This window comes from Dromiciops gliroides, chromosome 2, assembly GCF_019393635.1.
Source record: "Dromiciops gliroides isolate mDroGli1 chromosome 2, mDroGli1.pri, whole genome shotgun sequence".
In the NCBI taxonomy this organism is placed as follows: domain Eukaryota; kingdom Metazoa; phylum Chordata; class Mammalia; order Microbiotheria; family Microbiotheriidae; genus Dromiciops; species Dromiciops gliroides.
The window spans coordinates 281839140-281859212 of record NC_057862.1 but is presented as its reverse complement, the minus strand read 5'-3'; the positions used below and the strand labels follow the sequence as shown (position 1 = coordinate 281859212).

The 20073-nt window shown below is 37.5% G+C and overlaps 1 protein-coding gene across 1 annotated transcript in view; it reads right to left on the bottom strand.

Moving 5' to 3' along the window:
* Window positions 1-5407: 5407 nt before the first annotated feature.
* CDKL3 (cyclin dependent kinase like 3) overlaps window positions 5408-20073 on the bottom strand; it is a 57910-nt gene continuing 43244 nt past the window's right edge. The window contains exons 8-13 of the mRNA XM_043980210.1: window positions 16599-16752; window positions 16140-16468; window positions 14421-14520; window positions 13205-13367; window positions 12140-12237; window positions 5408-5461 (exon numbers count right to left, since the gene is read on the bottom strand). Coding sequence (XP_043836145.1) covers window positions 5408-5461; window positions 12140-12237; window positions 13205-13367; window positions 14421-14520; window positions 16140-16468; window positions 16599-16752 — 898 coding nt within the window. The remainder of the gene's footprint in view (window positions 5462-12139; window positions 12238-13204; window positions 13368-14420; window positions 14521-16139; window positions 16469-16598; window positions 16753-20073) is intronic.

Genomic DNA, 20073 nt, shown 5'->3' with positions numbered 1-20073 from the left:
GCTAGTAAGTGTTAAGTTTCTGAGGCCAGATTTGAACCCAGGTACTCCTGACTCCAGGGCCAGTGCTCTATCCACTGCGCCACCTAGCTGCCCCCCAACAGTCTTTTTATAGGCCTCAACTTTCCTCAATCCTTTTATTCCATTTGATAGTTATTGACTTCTTCCTTCTAGAGATTCTTTCCTCCCTAGGATTCAGAGGCATTATGCTCTTCTAATTCTGCTACCTCTCTCGACATTTCTCTGTCTCTTCATTTTAAAAACCACTTACACATATTCACCAAGGTCCTATGATTGATCCTATTTTCTCTTTTCACTTTCTCCCTTGACAATCTCATTCACTCCTAAGGCCTGGATGTGAATAACTTCTGAATCTGTATTTCCAACTGTGATCTCTCTTGGGAGCTCCAGATTCACATTTCTACTTGCTCACGGGTATGTTCCACCTATACATCAAATAAACATGTTCCAAACCAAGCCTACCATTTTTTCCTCTAACCTTGCACTTTTGAACATCATTTCATGACACCAGCATTCATACAATCTCTCATGTTTGAGATCTTGGCTCCTCTTTTTGCCTAACTTTTCTAACAATTGGATTGGAATGACATCACCTGCTGGGGAGTTACTGTAGGAAAGCTCCACCATGAGGAGAAGGCATCTGAGGGCAAGCCATGCAGTCAGGTCCTTGGCGTCAGGAAGTGACATTTGCTCGTGGGTACAGTCAATCAAGGCTACCAGCCAATTAGCTTGGAGATGTGTGCGCATGTGGTTAGGATGTGGCAAGTTCCACAGGAGGCTTGTGGGATGGAGGTGTGGCTCGCTCTCTTTCATCTGGACTCTCATGGAGAGTGGAGCTAAAATGCACTCTCCCTTTGATAGAGAGCTGAATCTAGGCCTTTCTCTCTTCACTAAATTCTTATTCTCCTTAATAAATGCTTATAAGTCTAAACTCTTGCTAAAGCTTATAATTTATTGGTGACCACTCATTAGATATTTTAGATAGACTAGCTAGAATTTTAGCCCCTTACACTGTTCATATGTAACCAACTGCCAAGTCCTGTGAAGTGTGTATCTCCACAAAGCTTCTTGTATCTATTCCTGCCTCTATTACTACCACTATCACCCTAGTACAGGCCCTTGTTCCTGGGACTAATGCAACAGGTCTTCCCACTTCTGTTCATTCTCTACTTCACTCTGTACTGTGTACTATCCTCAAGATTCTTATAGTTGTCACTGCTCTGCTATCAAGTCTTCAAGGGATTCTTAGTGTCTATTGCCTGCTGAGTAGGTTTAAACCCTCTGCCTGGTATTAAAGATCCTCCACAATCTGGTACCACCCTTCCATCCAGTGTCCATTTTTATTACTTATGTCTAGAAATGCTTTCTTCCCTCCCTATATTAATCTTTTAAACCGCAGTTCAACTTACCAGCTCTGGGAATCCATTCCTGATTCTCCCCCCCCCTTTTCCCCTCCTCCAATAACTTATAATAACTTTTCCCTCCTCAAACCTCATGTAGTATTTTGTTTGTATCTCTATTTATCATGTATTACTTTATATTATAGTCAGAATGACTACTAAACCTGTTCTACTGCTTGGTTTCCCCCAATGGATAACTAATACTCATCCTATGAATCATTTGAATAAACATTTAAAAATAGCACTGAGATCACATCATCTTAGCTCATTGATACCATATAGGAAGGAAACATTCTTGTGAGTTAATACTAGCTTTGTACTCCTTTTATATACCACAATATTGAGCATAGAGCTAGGCCTATATTGTTGTTCAGTCATTTAAGTCATGCCTGACTCTTCGTGATGCTGTTTGAGGTTTTCTTGGCAAGATACTGGAGGAGTTTGCCATTTCCTTCTCCAGTTCATTTTACAGATGAGGAAACTGAAACAAAGAGGGTTAAGTGACTTGCCTGGGGTCACACAGCTAGTAAATGTCTAAGGATGGATTTGAACTCAGATCTTCCTGACTCCAGACCTAACACTTTAGCCATTGTGCCACCTAGCTGCTTCAGGCCTTTAGTAGATGGCAATCATTTTTGATTATTTGAAGTCCTTACATACTACATGGATTACTTCTCCTCCACCATGTCTATATTATAAAAGTAAATTAACTCAATCTGGCATAAGTTTCCTTCTATAAATCCATGTTGCTTGTTCTTCTATTTGATTACAAAATAGAATCAAACTATCAGAGCTAGACATTTCTTCTAATCAGATCCTTTTAAAAAACTGTCACTGGGAAATATATGGGACATGTAGAAAATGTTTATAGTGAGTTTTCTAATGCAATAACTTTCTTTTACTTTTTTTTTTTTAAGCTGTGGAACCTTATGTATTGTTTTACATTTCCTGAAGTTCCAACCCTTGGTACATTGTTGGGGCAAGGCCTCAGAGAACGAAGCAGATACAAATTAATAAGTGGCCATGACTATATCTTCTTTTAGCAACTCTAGAGATGATTTAATTTACATAAGTACCACCATTACACTTCTGCAACATTTTAAATCTGTCCTGAAGTGGACATTTTTCATTGTGAATAGTACTAGCTAATTACCTCAACCATTTGTTTATTCAAAATGGAGTGTCTAGGGCTAACCCTACAATAGTTTCTTTAGGAAACTGCTCATTTTAAATACAATTATTATGTTGACAGTTACAAATTGATATAGTAATAGACCAAATTAAGTTCATCTTACCATTACCTTTTTTAAAGTTCCTTTCAATAAAACTACATTCAATAATACCAAAAATAGCCTTCACCATAAAGTCACATTTTATCATTCATTGGCAAAGAGTCTGTATAATGACACATCATTTACATTATAGTTTTTAGATCAAAAGCACTTTCAGGACAAGATCCTACTTATACAATAAGGGAATGAAATTATGTCCATACAGGGTTCTCAAGCTTTTCTTAGATTTAGGAGATCTTTAACTAAAAGGGAAGAAAATCAGTAAAAGGTTGTATCAGGCAATAACTTATGCAAGTCTTAATTTCTTGGCAGTCACTCTAACCAGTCATCTTTTAAAATTGCCAAGGATCTTTTGTACCTAGGTTTTAAAACTGCAAATTTTTAAATGCAAAAAAATCCTCATATCTTTAATTAGCACACACATAATTGAGAAGTGAAGTTACTGCTACCAGTAAAGATACCTGATCCTATGGTTTCCACACATGATAAAGATGTGGGCAGACTGGCAGGCTCATACTACTGTATTTTTCCTTTGAATAACCTTAATTTTCCAAGGATAGAATTTCTATTTCAAAGCTAAGGCTAAGAATATGCCTATTTGGAAGGACATACCTTTTCCATGATTTAAGCTATTATTAACCCTACAAAAACTTTTAGTTGAAAAGAGATTATAATTAGCACTGAATGAAACAATATTATCGTCTGTGATTTTTAGATTATTTTGTGAATACAAAATTCTTTCATTCCAAGACAAGGAAATATATGATAATTCATTTTTATAAGCATATACATTGTGTATGAACTGCTTAATGAATAAATTCAAGAGAGTAGTAACTATTTGTTATGCATCAATTTTATGTAGGTTGGTCTATACCACAGAATAGAGGAGATATTCAGTTCCAGCCATAGAAAGGTATACAATAAACAAGTGGGTCTAAAACCAGGCCTTTTGAGTCTCTGAAAAGACAAGTTACTGGCTACTCATTAAATATATGGTACTTTTCCCCCCTGACTATATTCATCAGTTAATGACAAAACAGAGTCAGTAGAAATAGGGACAAGTACTTCCACACATATCGTTGCTTTGTGATCTAGTGCAATCAGCTCCATTTCTTACTAGCTCTCCCCACCTTTAAATTTTTATATACTGTGAGAATCATCCTGAATCTCAATTATCTGCCTAAAGAATCAGATAGAGTTCTGAAAAAATGTCAGAGATGCTTTTATTATACTTTAGGAAATGATGCAGTCTTGCTTTTTGGTGATGAACTTCCTCTGAATTTTAATGATATTTTACATGAGTTATTATGTGGAGTAGTAATGGGATTTTGCATATTGTAAAAATTATATATAGTCAAAGGGAAAATCATTCATAGCTTTAAACTGTACTGGGAAATCTTTAAGATAACAATGGAATTTCATTAAGATTTTATATCATATAATTTCAGATATTTTATTCATTTTTATTATTGAACACCAGAATATATTTTAAGCCATGGTAATGGTAATATATGTTTGTTGTTGTTGCATTTTGTTTGTTTGTTTGTTTGTTTTAAACTATAGTTAAGATATTCAGTAAGTACTTAGCATGTACTTCACTAAGTCTGATCAACCTAAAACAGAATTTGACTCTTAGGGTTGTATGATTATCAAAGAGCAGAAATCATCATTAATACTATGTGTTATCAGATAAGAGGATCTGTGTCCCATTGAGTAATCACAATAAGTAAAAAAGCAGGAAAACAAGGTGACGTTAGAATTCCATTTCAAAACATCACAGCAAGAGAGCTCTTCTGAGGGAGAAAATAGAAAACAGTGACTATTTTGCTAAGAAAACTGAATGAGTTGGCTGGTGTTATTCAGATGGCTGGCTGTCTTTACAACTCACATTACATTTCTTTTATACACAAAACAAAAAGGGAATAGATTCTAGTATTAAGATTGCCAAACTCCTCCTTTTTTAGGGTTATTTAGATACAAAGGCACTACCATGAGAAAAATCTGTTCCTCTTCAAATTCTTCCCCTCACATTGGGCTTCTCCTTCCTAAAATTAAAAACCAAGCTAGTAAAGGACCAGGGGTAAGAATGGAAATTATCTGCCATTGAAACCCTGGATGTATTATTGTTAAATTATTTATACTCTACTAAATGATCAGAATGCTGGTGTGGCCAGAGCTGTGTTCATCACTTAAAATCTACAGTGTTTTTAAGTGCTGTTCTAGTACTTTCATGAGCAGAAACAAAACCTGTGTTCCATGCTTGTCAATTATATTATTTTGCTCAGCAATATTTGATGCTTCCAGAAATGATGATCTTACCTTATCAGAAATTCAGGAACTTTTTCTTCCTCATCGCTAAAGGCCTGAACCAAAGCCAAGTATGACCACCAATAAGACAAAGTTGAGAAGACAGATGATCAAATCAAATCCTGTAACTTAATGTAAGCTGCAGTTTTTTTTATTGAAATGCACCTGTCAAGCAGTTTTTTATAAATTAATGTTCGAATTAGGAAAATATGAATAATTTATTGATCAGTAAATTTTCAAACAAATTTAGGTGAATATACACATAACGATACAGGGACTATGATATATCTGTAGAATTCTCTAGTCAACATTTTCGTATGTGTAATGTTTATAGAAAAGGATTTTTTAAAACCATACTGGAATTCCCTGAGATTTCAGCTGCTGCATTTTCTACTCTACATCTGGCAGGTTCTTCTTCCTTTTAGTTTGTGCAATTCCTGTATTCTAAAAAGTAAATATAAAGAGGCCCTTAATTGAGAAAATATTGATTCTTTGGCCAGTTGAAGACAGCCAAAGAGAAATTTTAAAATTTATTTTGCACTCATGGGTTATTGCACTGAGACTGTATGATCCTTGAGGGCAAATTATATATTTTTTATCTTTATCTCCCCATCTCCTAGTACAGTGCTTAGCAGGTGCTTAATAAATGTGTGTTGAATTAAACTGAACCATATAATTAAAAGTGATGAGCAAAATGTTGTCTTTCCCCTTATCAAATACAACTTAAGATTACTATAGGTTCTAGACTTCATTTCCTGTCACTCTGTAGCTAGGTGCCTAAGGAAACACACGAAGATTTTAATGTCCTAGGGTCCATGGAGCTTCAACACACATTTAACATCCCAAGAGAGTAAATGCACCTCCACACATGCCCATATCTTTAGGACCAAAAATATTAGGTTATAATTTGCATTTTATAGATAGGGAACATGATTAGGTGATTCAAATAAGACAACATTAGAAGAGGAATAGAACAAACTGTCATTCTTTTTCAGGGGGAGGAGGGGGGAAGAGGGAGGGAAGGTCCAAAAAGCATGTCATACTCCCTTCTTGCTCTAAAATGACAAACTATAGATCTAAAAGTTTCCAAATTTTTTATATTTTCTTAATTTCAACATTAATTTATTAAAAAGCATTTGGAAATAGCCTTGCATCACAGTTTGCTGCGGGTACAAATGCAGTCAGTCGCTTAGAACTGAATTTCAAAGTGTAGTACAAATAAACTACAACTTACATCAGTGACCTCTGACGCTATGAAGTAAAATTACAACTTGTTTCAAGGTCACTTTTTTTTTTAAGATAATCAATCTTTCAGGGTTTGCAAATCATGGAAGGGAAGAGTCTCTTTCTCTCCCACTCCTGTTTAGACTTATTATAGAAATGACAGACACTTTTGAAGACTTTGTCTCCTCTTTTTTTGGGGGAGAGGGGAGGAGGCATTTGGGGTTAAGTGACTTGCCCGGGGTCACACAGCTAGTAAGTGTCTGAGACTCCATTCGAACTCAGGTCCTCCTGACTTCAGGGCAGGTGCTCTATCCACTGCGCCACCCAGCTGCCCCCATTTCTTCTTTTGAAAGATGTAGAAGTTTAGTTCTGTGGAACATTATTGGTCCTCATGGTATTATAACACATGTATCTAACCATTAATTCCATGCAGCCCTGTATCCCTTAATTTATCCTCCATTCAAAAAAAATTGCAAAACTGAACTCATCACATACAATGTATCATGTAATAAAAGACACCTGTTTTGTTTAAAAGCAGTTTGAATTTTTTGGAGAAAACTAAAAAGATTTCCACCAACAATGTCTCTCATTCCACATGTAGTAGGGGACTGAACAGGGGAAATTCTGATCAACTGAGCCCTTCCAGGAAAGTTGGGCCTGTTCTCTGGTCTCTTGCTGAAGGATGTGCACTTTGCTGAGATAACACAGACATTCCTGATTGGTCCCTGTGGGGAGGGGGGGTGAATCAGGAGGAGCTATCTGCTCTGTGATCTCTAAGAAGAGAAAAGGAAAGTGGCTCCGCCCACCTCTTGGGGGTTCTTTTTTGGACCTCTTTGAGCACTTTTTTCTAGTAGATTTTCAACAGAGCAAGAGAAGAGGACTGTTTTTCTTGTTTTCTCAATGGAGGGAAGTGGGTAGGAAGGGAAGGAGGTGGTAGGAGGGAGAGATTTGTGGCTGAAAATAAAAGTGAATTAAAAAATAGAAAAGCATATGACAATGGTGATCAGCTCATGCTTGCCATGGTGGCCTGAGACAGGACCTGGAGGCCCTCTGCCTGTTTCCTTCCTGGAGCACAGGCCAGCAACCAGCAATCCTGAGAAGCAGATTCTTCTAGTCTTAGTAGTAACCTCATGGGCTGAGAGCTGCAGAGTTCCAGATTCAGGCATCAGCTGACTAGAGAGAGAATAACTTCCCACCACTTAGATCATTCTCTGGTTAAAGGACTAAACAAGTCAATGCTCTGGCTGGCCAGGGAATTGTTCAAACAGTTCAGGCCTGAGGTGAATGTGAAGTATCTGCCCAGCCATTCAACAAAGGTGCCTTTACTTTATGTGGGGAGTGTAATGAGTGTAATTTGCTGTTTGATACGCTGTATATTTTCTGTACTTGTTACTGCATGCCTGCAAGTCCTTTGTATCTTAAGCATTTGCTCAGAACAGAGGAAATAAACTCTGTTCTCTCTCTCTCTCTTACACACACACACACACACACACACACACACACACCTTTTCCTAAAAGGGAAAATGTTACCAAATTTTGGGGAAACCTTGGACATGAGGCTTTCCTTTGTTTTAGAATTTTATCCTGGGGTGGGGGGCAAATCAAGAGTGAAAAGGAAACCTTAGCCCCCTTTGGGGTCAGGCCCTGTCAGTCTGAATCTGGGTCTAGATGAGCCTGGAGCCCCTTCCCCTAGAGAGACCTCCTGGGCATCAAGGCATACCTCACAAACTTGTCCAGGATATGAAGGCTTAGTTCCAATTAACTCCAAGTGCTTATTCCTTTTGTAGAGTTACATCCATCTCTGGGATTTTTCTGAGTTTGATTTCTTTTTGGGTTGTCTCTTTTAGTAGGATGGAGTAAGTTTGTACCTCTTTTTGGAATGCCCTATGCTTCTGCTGGGGGCCTTAGGAGAAATTTGTGGGTGTCCTATGCAATCGCAAAATGTCACTGGAGAAATTTTCATCACAACCTTCATCTGGATTGTCCTAGTGATTAGAGGGATCCATTACAGACATTTATTAGCTGCCCTCAATGCTAAAGAGCTCCATGGAAAGAATTTTTACCCAGAACAGTTTGGTTTCTCACCTTAGGATAAGGGTGACTTATAGTTAACCCCAAGCTCCTAACTCCTACTGGAAGCACTGAACATGCTCTGGGAACTGACTGAGGACTAGATTTTTCCCTACTGATGGAGGCAGCTTGTTTTTATTTTTCCTTTTTGTTTTTGCTTTTGCTATGGTTAATTGTTTGTTTTAATTTTGCCAATTATTGTGGGTTGGAATAGGCCCTTTAAGCAGTAAGATAGGTGGTAACCTATGAGAGCTTTTAAAAATGTGATTTGTCCATGACTAATGTGGCAATATGTTTAACATGATTGTACTGTATAACCTATATTAGATTGCTTGCTCTCTCGGGGAGGGGGGAGGGTAGGAAAGGAAGGGAGAAAAATTTGGAACTTAAAATCTTACAAAAATGAATGCTGAAAACTATTTTACATGTAATTGGGAAAAAAGAGAATACTATTAAGTAAAAAAAAAATGTGGTTGGTATAACTGTATATTTGGGAATGAGTGTAATTTCCAGGCCCACCCGCTATGACAGGTCTGGACTCTCACAAAAGCCTTAATTTGGGGACTAAGAATTGTGCTGAACAGACACTGCTGGGAATGTCTGTGTGCCATTTAGGAGGCATTTAACAACATGCCATGTGAAATGTGCAGAGACTCCTTAGTAGAAGGCACTGACAAGACAATGTCTGAGCCTCCCAGGCTTCCCAGAGAGTTATTCAGAATTGGGAATATGAAAACATAGGCTAAAAGTACCCTAGTTGCATTTACTAGGATAGCAAATATTTAACTAGGGAAAGAGTATGGAAAGGGGTTGAAGTGAGTCCCCATAGTCCACTTGATGAGATTTCAGGACATGAATGGGTCAGAAAGGAGGACGTCTGATGGAGCTGGACATTCTCTGGCCTCTTGTTGAGGGACATATGCTATACTGGGATGATACCAGGATTCTTGATTGATCCCTGTGACTTGAGAAGTTGTGCCAAAGATGACTGGCTAATAAAAGACAGGAGTCCTCCACCTTGTGGCCTAGAAGAATGAGGCAAAAAGGTTTTTCCCAATTCTTTTGGTCTATTACACTAATTATACTACCACTAAAAGGAAAAGGCCCTTTGTGGAATGGCTGAACAAATATTTCACATTCACCTCCCTACCATATCTGAGCAATTCATATAGTCCAAATCTCCTGGTTAGCCAGAGTATGGCTTTTTTAGTCCTTAAGCTACAGAATGATCTTTGTGGTGCTCTTCTCCTTTGAGAAGCCATTCTCACTCTGGCTGATGCCTAAAATTGGAATTCTGGAACTTTTTACCCACAAAATTACCAAAAAGACTAGAAATATCTGCTTTTTAGGATTGCTGGTTGCTGACCCATGATCAGGGAAAGAAATGGGCTGAAGAAGGCAAAGGGACCTCAGGTTCTGGCTTAGGCTTGCCTCAACAAGTAATAAGCTAATTACCACTGATACTTCTCAAGAAAGCCACCAATGCCACTCAAAAGTTTAAAAGAGGGTGCTGGAAAAGTCCCCAAAAGGAAGAGCCCCAAAGAGGTGGGTGGAGGCATTTTCCTTTTCTCTCCTTATAGACCACAGAGTCAGTAGATCCTCTTGACTTGAAGTTGCTGATTATCTTTGATACAACCCCTACAGTCATAGGAACCAAACAGGAATTTCTCAGTCACCTCAACAAAGCACACATTCTTCAGCAAGAGGCTATAACGAATGTCCATCTCCACTGAGGATGCCCCTTTCTGTTAAATGTTCATGCCCAGGAACCTCATCAAGTAGATGGGGAGCACTCAATTGATCAAGATTTTCTGTTATCAACCTCTGGCTACACACGAATTAGATGTATGATTTATAACAGACACAAGGCCAAGACATGACTCTGAGTACTACAGCTTACCCAAGTTGTAAAGAGAGAAAACACCCAAGATCTGAGCTAATAATAAAATAGCTGTATGGAAGATATCTTAGGCTGTTCTGCAACAATCATGGGAAATATATTCCTGTCATAAAATAGCCCTTGACAAGGTAAGGCATCTCATGGGATGCTGAGTCCACATACCAACCATAAGCTGTAATAAACTATGTGTGGTTTCCCCAAAATACACTATAATGTATAGATTCATCCTGGATTGGACCTCTCTGGGGTACTGCAGCATTAGGAGACTGGTCTGACCCTCAACAAACCATGTGTGACTGTTTTCCATGGGGAAGACAAAGAAACCCTATTTAATGAATCTGAATGATTTACTGAAATACTTTCTCTTCTATGCTAATGTTCCACAAAATGATTAGCTTAAGGAACTTTCTGTAAAAAATCCTAAATTAACAAAACAAATAACTATAGGTTCTCATATTTGATAAATAACACAGAGAACATTCAATCTAATTATAGAAAATCAATAAAGTTTGGAGAAATAGTATAATGTTAGGGAATTAAGGAGGTCAGGTTGGAACCTAACCAGAACCTAGCCTCTGGAAAAGTAGGATGAGTGTGTTAAATGGGTGCATTCTTCAGCAAAGATTTACAGGCAATACAAAGATATGCCTGTGGAGTTTTTTGGTTTGTTTTTTGTTTTTGTTTTTGTTTTTTTAGTGAGGCAATTGGGGTTAAGTGACTTGCTTCAGGGTCACACAGCTAGTAAGTGTTAAGTGTCTGAGGCCGGATTTGAACTCAGGTACTCCTGACTCCAGGTCCGGTGCTCTATCCACTGCGCCACCTAGCCGCCCTGCCTGTGGAGTTTTGAAGGGAGAAAAGATCCTAAAGGGAGAATCCAAGTTTTGCTTGTTTAAGTAGATATGTTAGAAATGGAGGCACCTGACTACAAAAGGAAGTTGATATGATTTGAGAAATTCATACCTTAAGGTTTAGAAGGCTTTTCAGTCTTCATGTATCATTAAATAAAATTCAAATACCCCTTTTCAAGATAATATTTCACGGGGAATGTTGAGAGCTAGCTGAGAAAAATTCTTCCATGAGAAGGGAAAACTTGCTAAGCATTAAGGTGGGGAAGAGGGTAGGGTTTGATTATAAAGAGGAGGAGGAGTTGAGAGAGTTAAAAAGACAAACTTTGTCTCTTCAACAGGTAGAGCCCGATCATAATTTACACTCTCCTACATGTCCTCTAATGTCACTTATCTGACTATGGGTGCATCTTTAAACTTTCAAGATGCTATTTTCTCTGGATACCACAAAATCCATGCAAATCTAATCATTTTGGTTTTAATTGTGGCTGGAAATCACTACACTATAGTAAAATCTTTTTCAATAACTTATCCTTCAATACTTAAAGGATCTATGATTTTATTAGTGAGTCCTTTTCCACCAATTCTTCCCATTCCTTACCAAATATTCTTTATGAGTTATTGCAATCCCCCCAAATTCATCACTTGGTGGCCCTCACTGAGGTAAAGAGACACTCCGATACTTAGCTACACTAGTCTTCAGAAAATGACATGTCATCTGTCCCCAACCCATATTCAAAGTCTTCCTTGCACTCTAGGACCTACCAGAGTTTGTGTTCCATTGGCATAACCTTTGAGAACCCAGGGTTACCTCCATGTCACAATGGAGCATCAGAGTAAAGTTTTATGGAGGAATTATTAACACAAAACAATGATGATCAATTTCCACCTTTAAAAGAATTTAGGATTTGACATTTTTATCCAACTTTGTTAGCTGGGCTGACTGAATTTATACACTGAGTCAAGACTGAAAATACTCAAATATTTGATTGAGTATTCTAGCTCGGCTGATCAAATGTATACATTGAATTAAGATGCTCAACAAAAATTTCTTACTAATAACTATGTACAGAATAGTTTTACCTCTGGTTTTTCTTGATTTTGATCCACATTAAGTAAAGTTGGTATTTTAGATGTATCAGTTTTCTTTGGTTCCCTCTTCAGCACTTTTATCTGTTTAACTTTTATAAAGAGACAGAATCATTACTATTTATAATTCCTAGCCTGAATTTTGTTTTCCTTCTCACAGGTTTTGCTATCAAATTCTAATGCATGTAAATGTCTTTTACTTTCAGTTTCTTGGTTTACTACCAAGATATTAAAACTTAATTGTGATTCCTGATGGTAAACATGCCAATGTTAAATTATTTTTCTAGAAAACCAATATGCTACCAAAATATAAGATATTCCTTTTAAAGTTCTGAGCCAAACTCTTAAATAAGTAGTTCAGGAATGTGTTTACTGCTGTTACATTAACTTTTCACCAGATGTCACTGTTCTTTAACTAAATAAATACTGTATGTAAGGCAGCACATTCAGAACTCAATACTTGTTAGAGACCCTTAAGTCATCAGAGCACTTCTTGAAAGTATGAAGTAAATATTGCATTCCCTCTACTATGTGAGGAAAACTGAGTAGGGTCATTTGTTCCAAGTCATATGATAAATAAAAACCTAGACCAATGTTCTAACAACTCAGGGATATACCTTGCTATATTCAGTAGTAAAAGCAATGATCTAATAAGCATTCCATCTTTTAAAGTTTTTCCTAACTTCCTTTTAAAATATGTGATCAATGAGAGAATATTCTAACTGATGTTTAAACATGACAAAATCCCACCAATTAAAAATTCAAAAATTTAAATCTCTTGGCAATTTAGAATTTGTTTCTATAAACAACACATCAAAATTAAGGTTTTACTTTTTAAAAAAACGTCTTATAGGGGCAGCTAGATGGCACAGTGGATAGAGCACCGGCCCTGGATTCAGAAGTACCTGAGTTCAAATCCGGCCTCAGACACTTAACACTTACTAGCTGTGTGACCCTGGGCAAGTCACTTAACCCCAATTGCCCCTCAAAAAACAAAAACAAAAAGTCTTATAAATACCGTCATTTGAATTTGTACAAACCTAAGCAACAAATTTATACCTTCCATTCCTTTCATCTCCTTTGACTGTATTGTGAAAGGCAGCTCAGGAAAATGTATCTCTTTCTTGTCATTCCTTAAAGGATTCAATTTCCTTTTGTTCCCATTTGCTATTTGGTCATTTTGAGCTGTTCGCTCATGAAGTGTGGCCTTCTCTGTTTGATTCTAAACAACAACAAAAATATGTATATAAGACTATTCACAGAATGACAGGATAAGAAGAGACCCCAAGTTAATCTTTTGTCTCCATATGAGACTGCGTGAAAGTCATCTAAAAGAGCTGATTCTTTGTTCTTAAATCAGTCCAAAGGGGACCTTTATTATTTATTATCATAATATCTGACTGTATCAAGAAGATACAGTCAGGATTGGTTAAAATGAAAAAAGATAAGGGAAAAAGTTAAAAAGGATATAGGGAAATGTATAGCAGTTCTAACCTCAAAATATGTTAGAAACTAAGGTTTCAGTATACTGAGCATTATGACAAAAGGATATTTTTTAATGTGAAAGAACCATAATAGGCATAGAAATGATGTGCGTGACTATTCAGAAGTCAGACTTCTGTTTTTAAGTTCTATTGTTTGCATTTCACCATTGTATAAATCACTTCATTTTTTTTTTTTTTAGTGAGGCAATTGGGGTTAAGTGACTTGCCCAGGGTCACACAGCTAGTAAGTGTTAAGTGTCTGAGGCCGGATTTGAACTCAGGTCCTCCTGACTCCAGGGCCAGTGCTCTATCCACTGTGCCATCTAGCTGCCCCAACTTCATTTTTTAATAGCCTGGTTTTCCCATGTGGTATAAAATGAAATGTACATTTCATTAATTTTTTCTAATTAATTTTTTGGTAAGTAACTAATATATGAAATTTAGTTAGTAATAATTTTAGTAAGGGAAAAAAAAGAGCTGACCTGAAAATGCTATATGCCCCTTTAAAAAGTAAAGCATTTACAAGTCACTTGCTTCACACACAAAAAAAAACAAAAAACAAAGAAGAATCAGGTTTACTGATCTGTTAGAGATGTAAAGAGTTTTCTGAAGCCAAACATTGAATAGTTAAGTCAGGCAAGAAATGTTGAGTGTCGAGGACTTAAATCTCAGGGACAAAATGTAATTTAAAATCAAAAGTGGATTGAATAAATTGGAGTAGGGCCTCAAAAGCAACAATGGAAATGAAGTATAAAGGAAGAAAAAAGGCCGGATCAGTTCTTTGAACTTACTTGAACAGAGCTTGCATCCTCTTGCTTGTTGTTAGACACGGATTGTATAAGAGACTGTGAGGAAGTCCTTCTCTTTTTAGCTTTTTCAGATGACTTATTACTGAGAAATGAATATGAAAAGTTGTTAAAACTCCCTGAGGAGGCTGAAAACTCTGTTTTTGCTGCAATCCAGGCACACGTGGAGCCCTCTCTCAACACTAGCACCAATGCCAGCCCTTGGTCATTCACAGGAAGCAGAACATAAAGCCAAGTCAGGAGACCAACAACTTCTGGTCACCACTAGGTTGCTAGAGCAGTTCATATTGAAGTTATTCATCTCCTCCTATCTATGGCGGGGGGGGGGGGTGTTCCATGGATCTTATTTACTATGTACCTTTGTGCTTGGTTTCCTGGCAACGTGCTCAGTCTATCCTAATCCTGGTTTCTAATCCATATTACTAAATTTTTCTGTGCCTGAAGACTCTGCCCTTTTTTTTCCAGGCTCTTAGTCTATGTTTCTGATACTCCCTGACTCAGGCCCAGCCTGTAAACTAGTGTCTTCACTACTTCTCCCTGCTTCTGTTTATCTCCTGGATACTCAGACCTAGCCTGTCCAATTATATCTCTACTGCTTAACCTGATCCTTTATGCTCACAGTCACCTTTTTTTTGGGGGGGGGGCAATGAGGGTTAAGTGACTTGCCCAGGGTCACACAGCTAGTAAGTGTCAAGTGTCTGAGGCCGGATTTGAACTCAGGTCCTCCTGAATCCAGGGTCAGTGCTTTATTCACTGCACCACCTAGATGCCCCCTCATCATAGTCACCTTTGACTCTGTTTCTCCTCTTGGACTTGAAGCACTTGTGTACCTGTTCTTAATCTAACTGATCTGGCTACTCTGATCCTCAATCCACTGACCCCCTTAGGTTTCTTCAGGCTTACCTGATGCTACAACTGCCCAAGAACAAAACAAATAATAAATACAAAACTGACCCAAAATATAATTCTTTTTCTAAACTATTTGACTATTTGAGAATATTTCCAGCTTTCCTTTGACCAGTGGGGACATACATGATTACAAATAAATATTTTGTTTAACCAGAACCTAGTATAGCTAGAATGTATGCATGTCCTTTTACAGTCACAGCATTTCATATACACTATTTATTCTTTTCTCCACTAAAATTCTCCTTTAGTACCTCATCATGCATAAAGGTATTCCTAAGATCTCAAAGCCTATACCATTAGAGTGCAAATTCTAGCAAGCCCTAGCTAGAAAGGCTTCAAGAACTGGTGATGGGAGTGGGGCAGCTAGGTGGCACAATGGATAAAGCACCGGCCCTGGATTCAGGAGGACCTGAGTTCAAATATGGCCTCAGACACTTAACACTTACTAGCTATGTAACCCTGGGCAAGTCACTTAACCCTCATTACCCTGCAAAAAAAAAAAAAAATAAATAAAAGAACTGGAGATGTACTAACTGCTAGAAAACCATCTAGCTAAATGGAAGGGCTCTTTACTGGTTCGGTGACAAGATAATGAATTTTTCAGCTGCAGCAACCTTTGAAAACTATTTAAGTTATAAAGGAATCTACATTAGTAAAGGGAATATGCACCCCAACATTTAAAGATTCTTGAGATATTGAATAAGTATTCATTCTTTGCAATATTTTTAATAAAGAAAAGGTTAAATCACTTTTACCATGTACTAATAACCTATTATTTCCACAATTACTACCCACCTTGTATTTGTGTGGGTGAAATGTGAGTTAGGATTTGCAGCAGTCAAATTACTGCTATTTGGATTGATGGGTGGCATGGTCATACACCCACCAGAATGGGGATCTTCCTTCATGTTGTTAGAATCAGTGTTGAGATCTGCAGGGCTAGGTGATTCGGCTGTTACAGGTTTATTATCTTGAGAAAGAGTGTGAAAAATTTCCGAAGTGTCCCGTTGGCAATGTCCACCTTCATGGTCTATCTTTTTACTTTCAGAAATGTCTCCTTTTCCTCCTTTTACTTTATAAACTCTGACTTTTATGTCCTTGGCCTTTTTGTCCTTGTCTCCATCCTAGAATAGATATATCCAAATTCTGAATATAGAAAACAACTTAATAGCATCCTAACAAGTGTTTTCTCTCTATATAAAGTTTCCCATATACAAAGTTTATTTTCAGGAAAATAAACATCCAAATCCTCACCTTTCCTATAGTTGAACTACTTGGCAATGTATTTCCATGACTTGTTTTCCTGTCTTCTCTAGCAAGTTCATTTTCTTTAGAATTGTCTTTGGGCTTTATGAATGAATTGACTTTTGCTTCTTGTAGTAACTTAGCCCTCAGTTCTGGGATGAATCTGATTAAAAAATTTGAACACAAAGCAATGACACAAAGCAATTTAAGTACAGAATGCTGTATCTTTATGTTCTATTTGCTCCACCTAACAAATACAGTTAAACATATTACATGCTGAATCAAGTCAGAAACCATTTATTAAGTGCCTACTATGTGCCAGGCACAGTGCTAAGCAATGGAGATATAAAGAAGGGCAAAACCAATTTATAGTTAACTCATCTATACTGCTTATTAATACAGGTAAGTCTTCTGGAATCTTTAAAAGTAGAAACTCAATACACTTGGATTGTTTTACAACTGAAAATAAACAAATACCACAAATGGGCAACAAAATTCAGGAAATATAAAATGCTGGTTTTAAATTGGTAAAGCCTGCTGCCCTAAAAGACAGCACAGCACAGGAGACAGAGCGATGAATCTGAAACCAGGAGGACGGGTATGTGTGTGTGTGTGGGGGGGGGGGGGGGTTCAAATTCTACTTCTGACATTTATTAGCTATGTCTCTGCACGGTCCCTTTTCATCTTTCTGAGTCTTTATTTTCTCATCTCTTTAAAATGAAGAATTAGATTACATGACCTCTAAGATTCATCCAATTTATGATCCTATGATAGGATCCTGTGAGATCTTTCCTTTCTGTTACCAAACTATAAACTATAAAAACAGAAAGAAAGATGTATTATAAGTCAGAATCTCTATTTTCTTAATTTATTTTTCATGAAAGAAACAATGGGGGAAGTTTAATGACAGTTGTTTAATGGAAAATGGCTGAAGTGTATAAAATGTATCAATACAAATTAAAAACAAACTATAAACCTTAACAAAACTAAAAGTAAATATTTTGATTTTGAAAAACTATGTAGGGGGGCAGCTAGATGGCGCAGTGGATAGAGCACCGGCCCTGGAGTCAGGAGGACCTGAGTTCAAATCTGGCCTCAGACACTTAACCCTTATTAGCTGTGTGACCCTGGGCAAGTCACTTAACCCTCATTGCCCCACCAATAAACAAAACAAAAAAAACAACTATGTAGGGGGGCAGCTAGGTGGCGCAGTGGATAAAACACTGGCCCTGGATTCAGGAGGACCTGAGTTTAAATCTAGCCTCAGACACTTGACACTTACTAGCTATGGGACCCTGGGCAAATCACTTAACCTTCATTGCCCTGAAAAAACAAACAAACAAACAAAAAAACTATGTAAGGCTATTTGTGATGCAGGACTAGAATTCAGGGGGGAAAACAGAAGTATTTATATAGATCTGAGGCAGCTAGGTACCACAATGGATAGAGTACTGGGCCTGGAGTCAGGAAGATTCATCTTCCTGAATTCAAATCCAGCCTTAGACACTTACTAAGTGTGTGACTCTGGGCAAGTCACTTAACCCTGTTTGTTTCAGTTCCTCATCTGTAAAAATGGCTGGAGAAGGAAATGGCAAACACTCAAGAAAACCCCAAAAGTGCTCACAAGGGAGTTGGATACAAATGAAATAACTAAACAAGAAAAACAAAATATAGAGCTAGAGGACATCAAATAAGAGTATAGAAAGAAAAGAGAAGAGAGTCCAAGATAGAGTCTTATCTTTAACTCTCTAAAACTTATCCGTATGCTATCCCACATTTTTCTCTTTGACTTAATTTGAAACTGAACTCACTGGGGTCTGAAAATAAATGACTAAATGCTATAATAACTAGCATTTATTTATGTTGTACTCTAAAGTTTACAGAATGTTTCACATACATCTGAGCCTCACAGCAATCCTGGGAAATAGGTATTATTAGCACAATTTCATAGATGAGAGAGCTGAGGCTCAAAGATGTTAAGTGATTTGAAGATGGTCACACACGTAGCATCAGCCATAGGATCTGATCCAAGATCTTCTTTTCCAAGTCTATTGCTCCATCTAGTAGGTCATATAGCATCTCAAATAGTACCAGAATAAGTTATTCATTCATGAACAACTTTCTCAATTATTTTCCAAAGCACAAGTAGTAATCATGAGGCTGCTTAAAAAAAAATATATATATATATATTTTCAACCAATCAAGTATTTGAGAGCATTTCTGCACTCAATACTGTGGGGAATTTTTTTAAACTATTAAAATTATGATCACTGCCCTGAAGTTTACAATCTTACTCAAACTACCCACTCCAAAACCTTAATATTTATTCTAATCAGCCCTACCCTTTCTAAGGTCCATTCCAACATAAATGGACCAAGGTCCAACATGGTCTGAAAGCAACTGTAGTCAACAAAATGTGTTAACTCTTCCTTCTGTTCCTTTGATTTAGGGGGATAGGAGGAGTGGACCCCATCAGAATGATTTGTATCTCTTACCTCATTCCAATGTGCCCTTTGGAACTCTGTTAAATATCACCTTTGAACTTTTCAATCAATATCCCACCCTTCTCCTTACTCTAACAGAAACCCAGTTCTCTTCTGAGGGCACCATATATTTTATAACTCTCTCCACTGGAAGTCACTACTCTTTTATCACACAAGGCCAGGAAAAGAGACTGGCATATTCTTTATTTCTTACTGATAGTACCTCTAAACTATTCCTCCATCACTATTCCTCAATAACCATTCTTTTGAAGTCCATGTCTGCCATTCATACTAATGCTTCACCATCACCTTCAGGTGATTCTCACAACTTTCTTCTCAATACTACCCTCCAGGAAACTCTCAATTTTCTCAATAGCTTCAATACTTTGCTCACAATCTTCTTTGTTATTTCAACTCCAGCTATGATCCTCAAGGGCTTTAATGTTCATGTTGTCAACTGGCCTCACAATTCCTCAAATAACTCAATCCACTGACCTCTATTTCCACTTCGCTGAAGCCACATACTAACCTCTAACTTCTCAGGTCCTCAATTTACTCATTTCCCATGAGTTACCGGTGACAAGATCTCAACACTTTAGATCTCATCATCATCACAGATTTTCAGCACCTCCAAGATTCTACTATCTAAACAAAATTTTCTGCTCTACCTTTCCCACTCTGTTATTCACAGTAAGTACATTTATTTTTCAACCTTATCATAATCAATCTTATCATGCTAACCATACACACACACACACACACACACACACACACACACACACACACACACACACAAAACACCTTACTTGCCTCTACACTCATCCCTGACCTCATTGTCTACCACTGTAATGTTTCACTAGCTACTACCTTAGAATTCCTTGCCCTCCTGAACTTCCATCATTCTTGACCTGCAAATCCTCATCTTTGGAAAATCTCCACCACCAAATTTCTTCAGAACTTCTGAGCATCACTGGAAAATGTCATAAACCAAGCTGATTTTA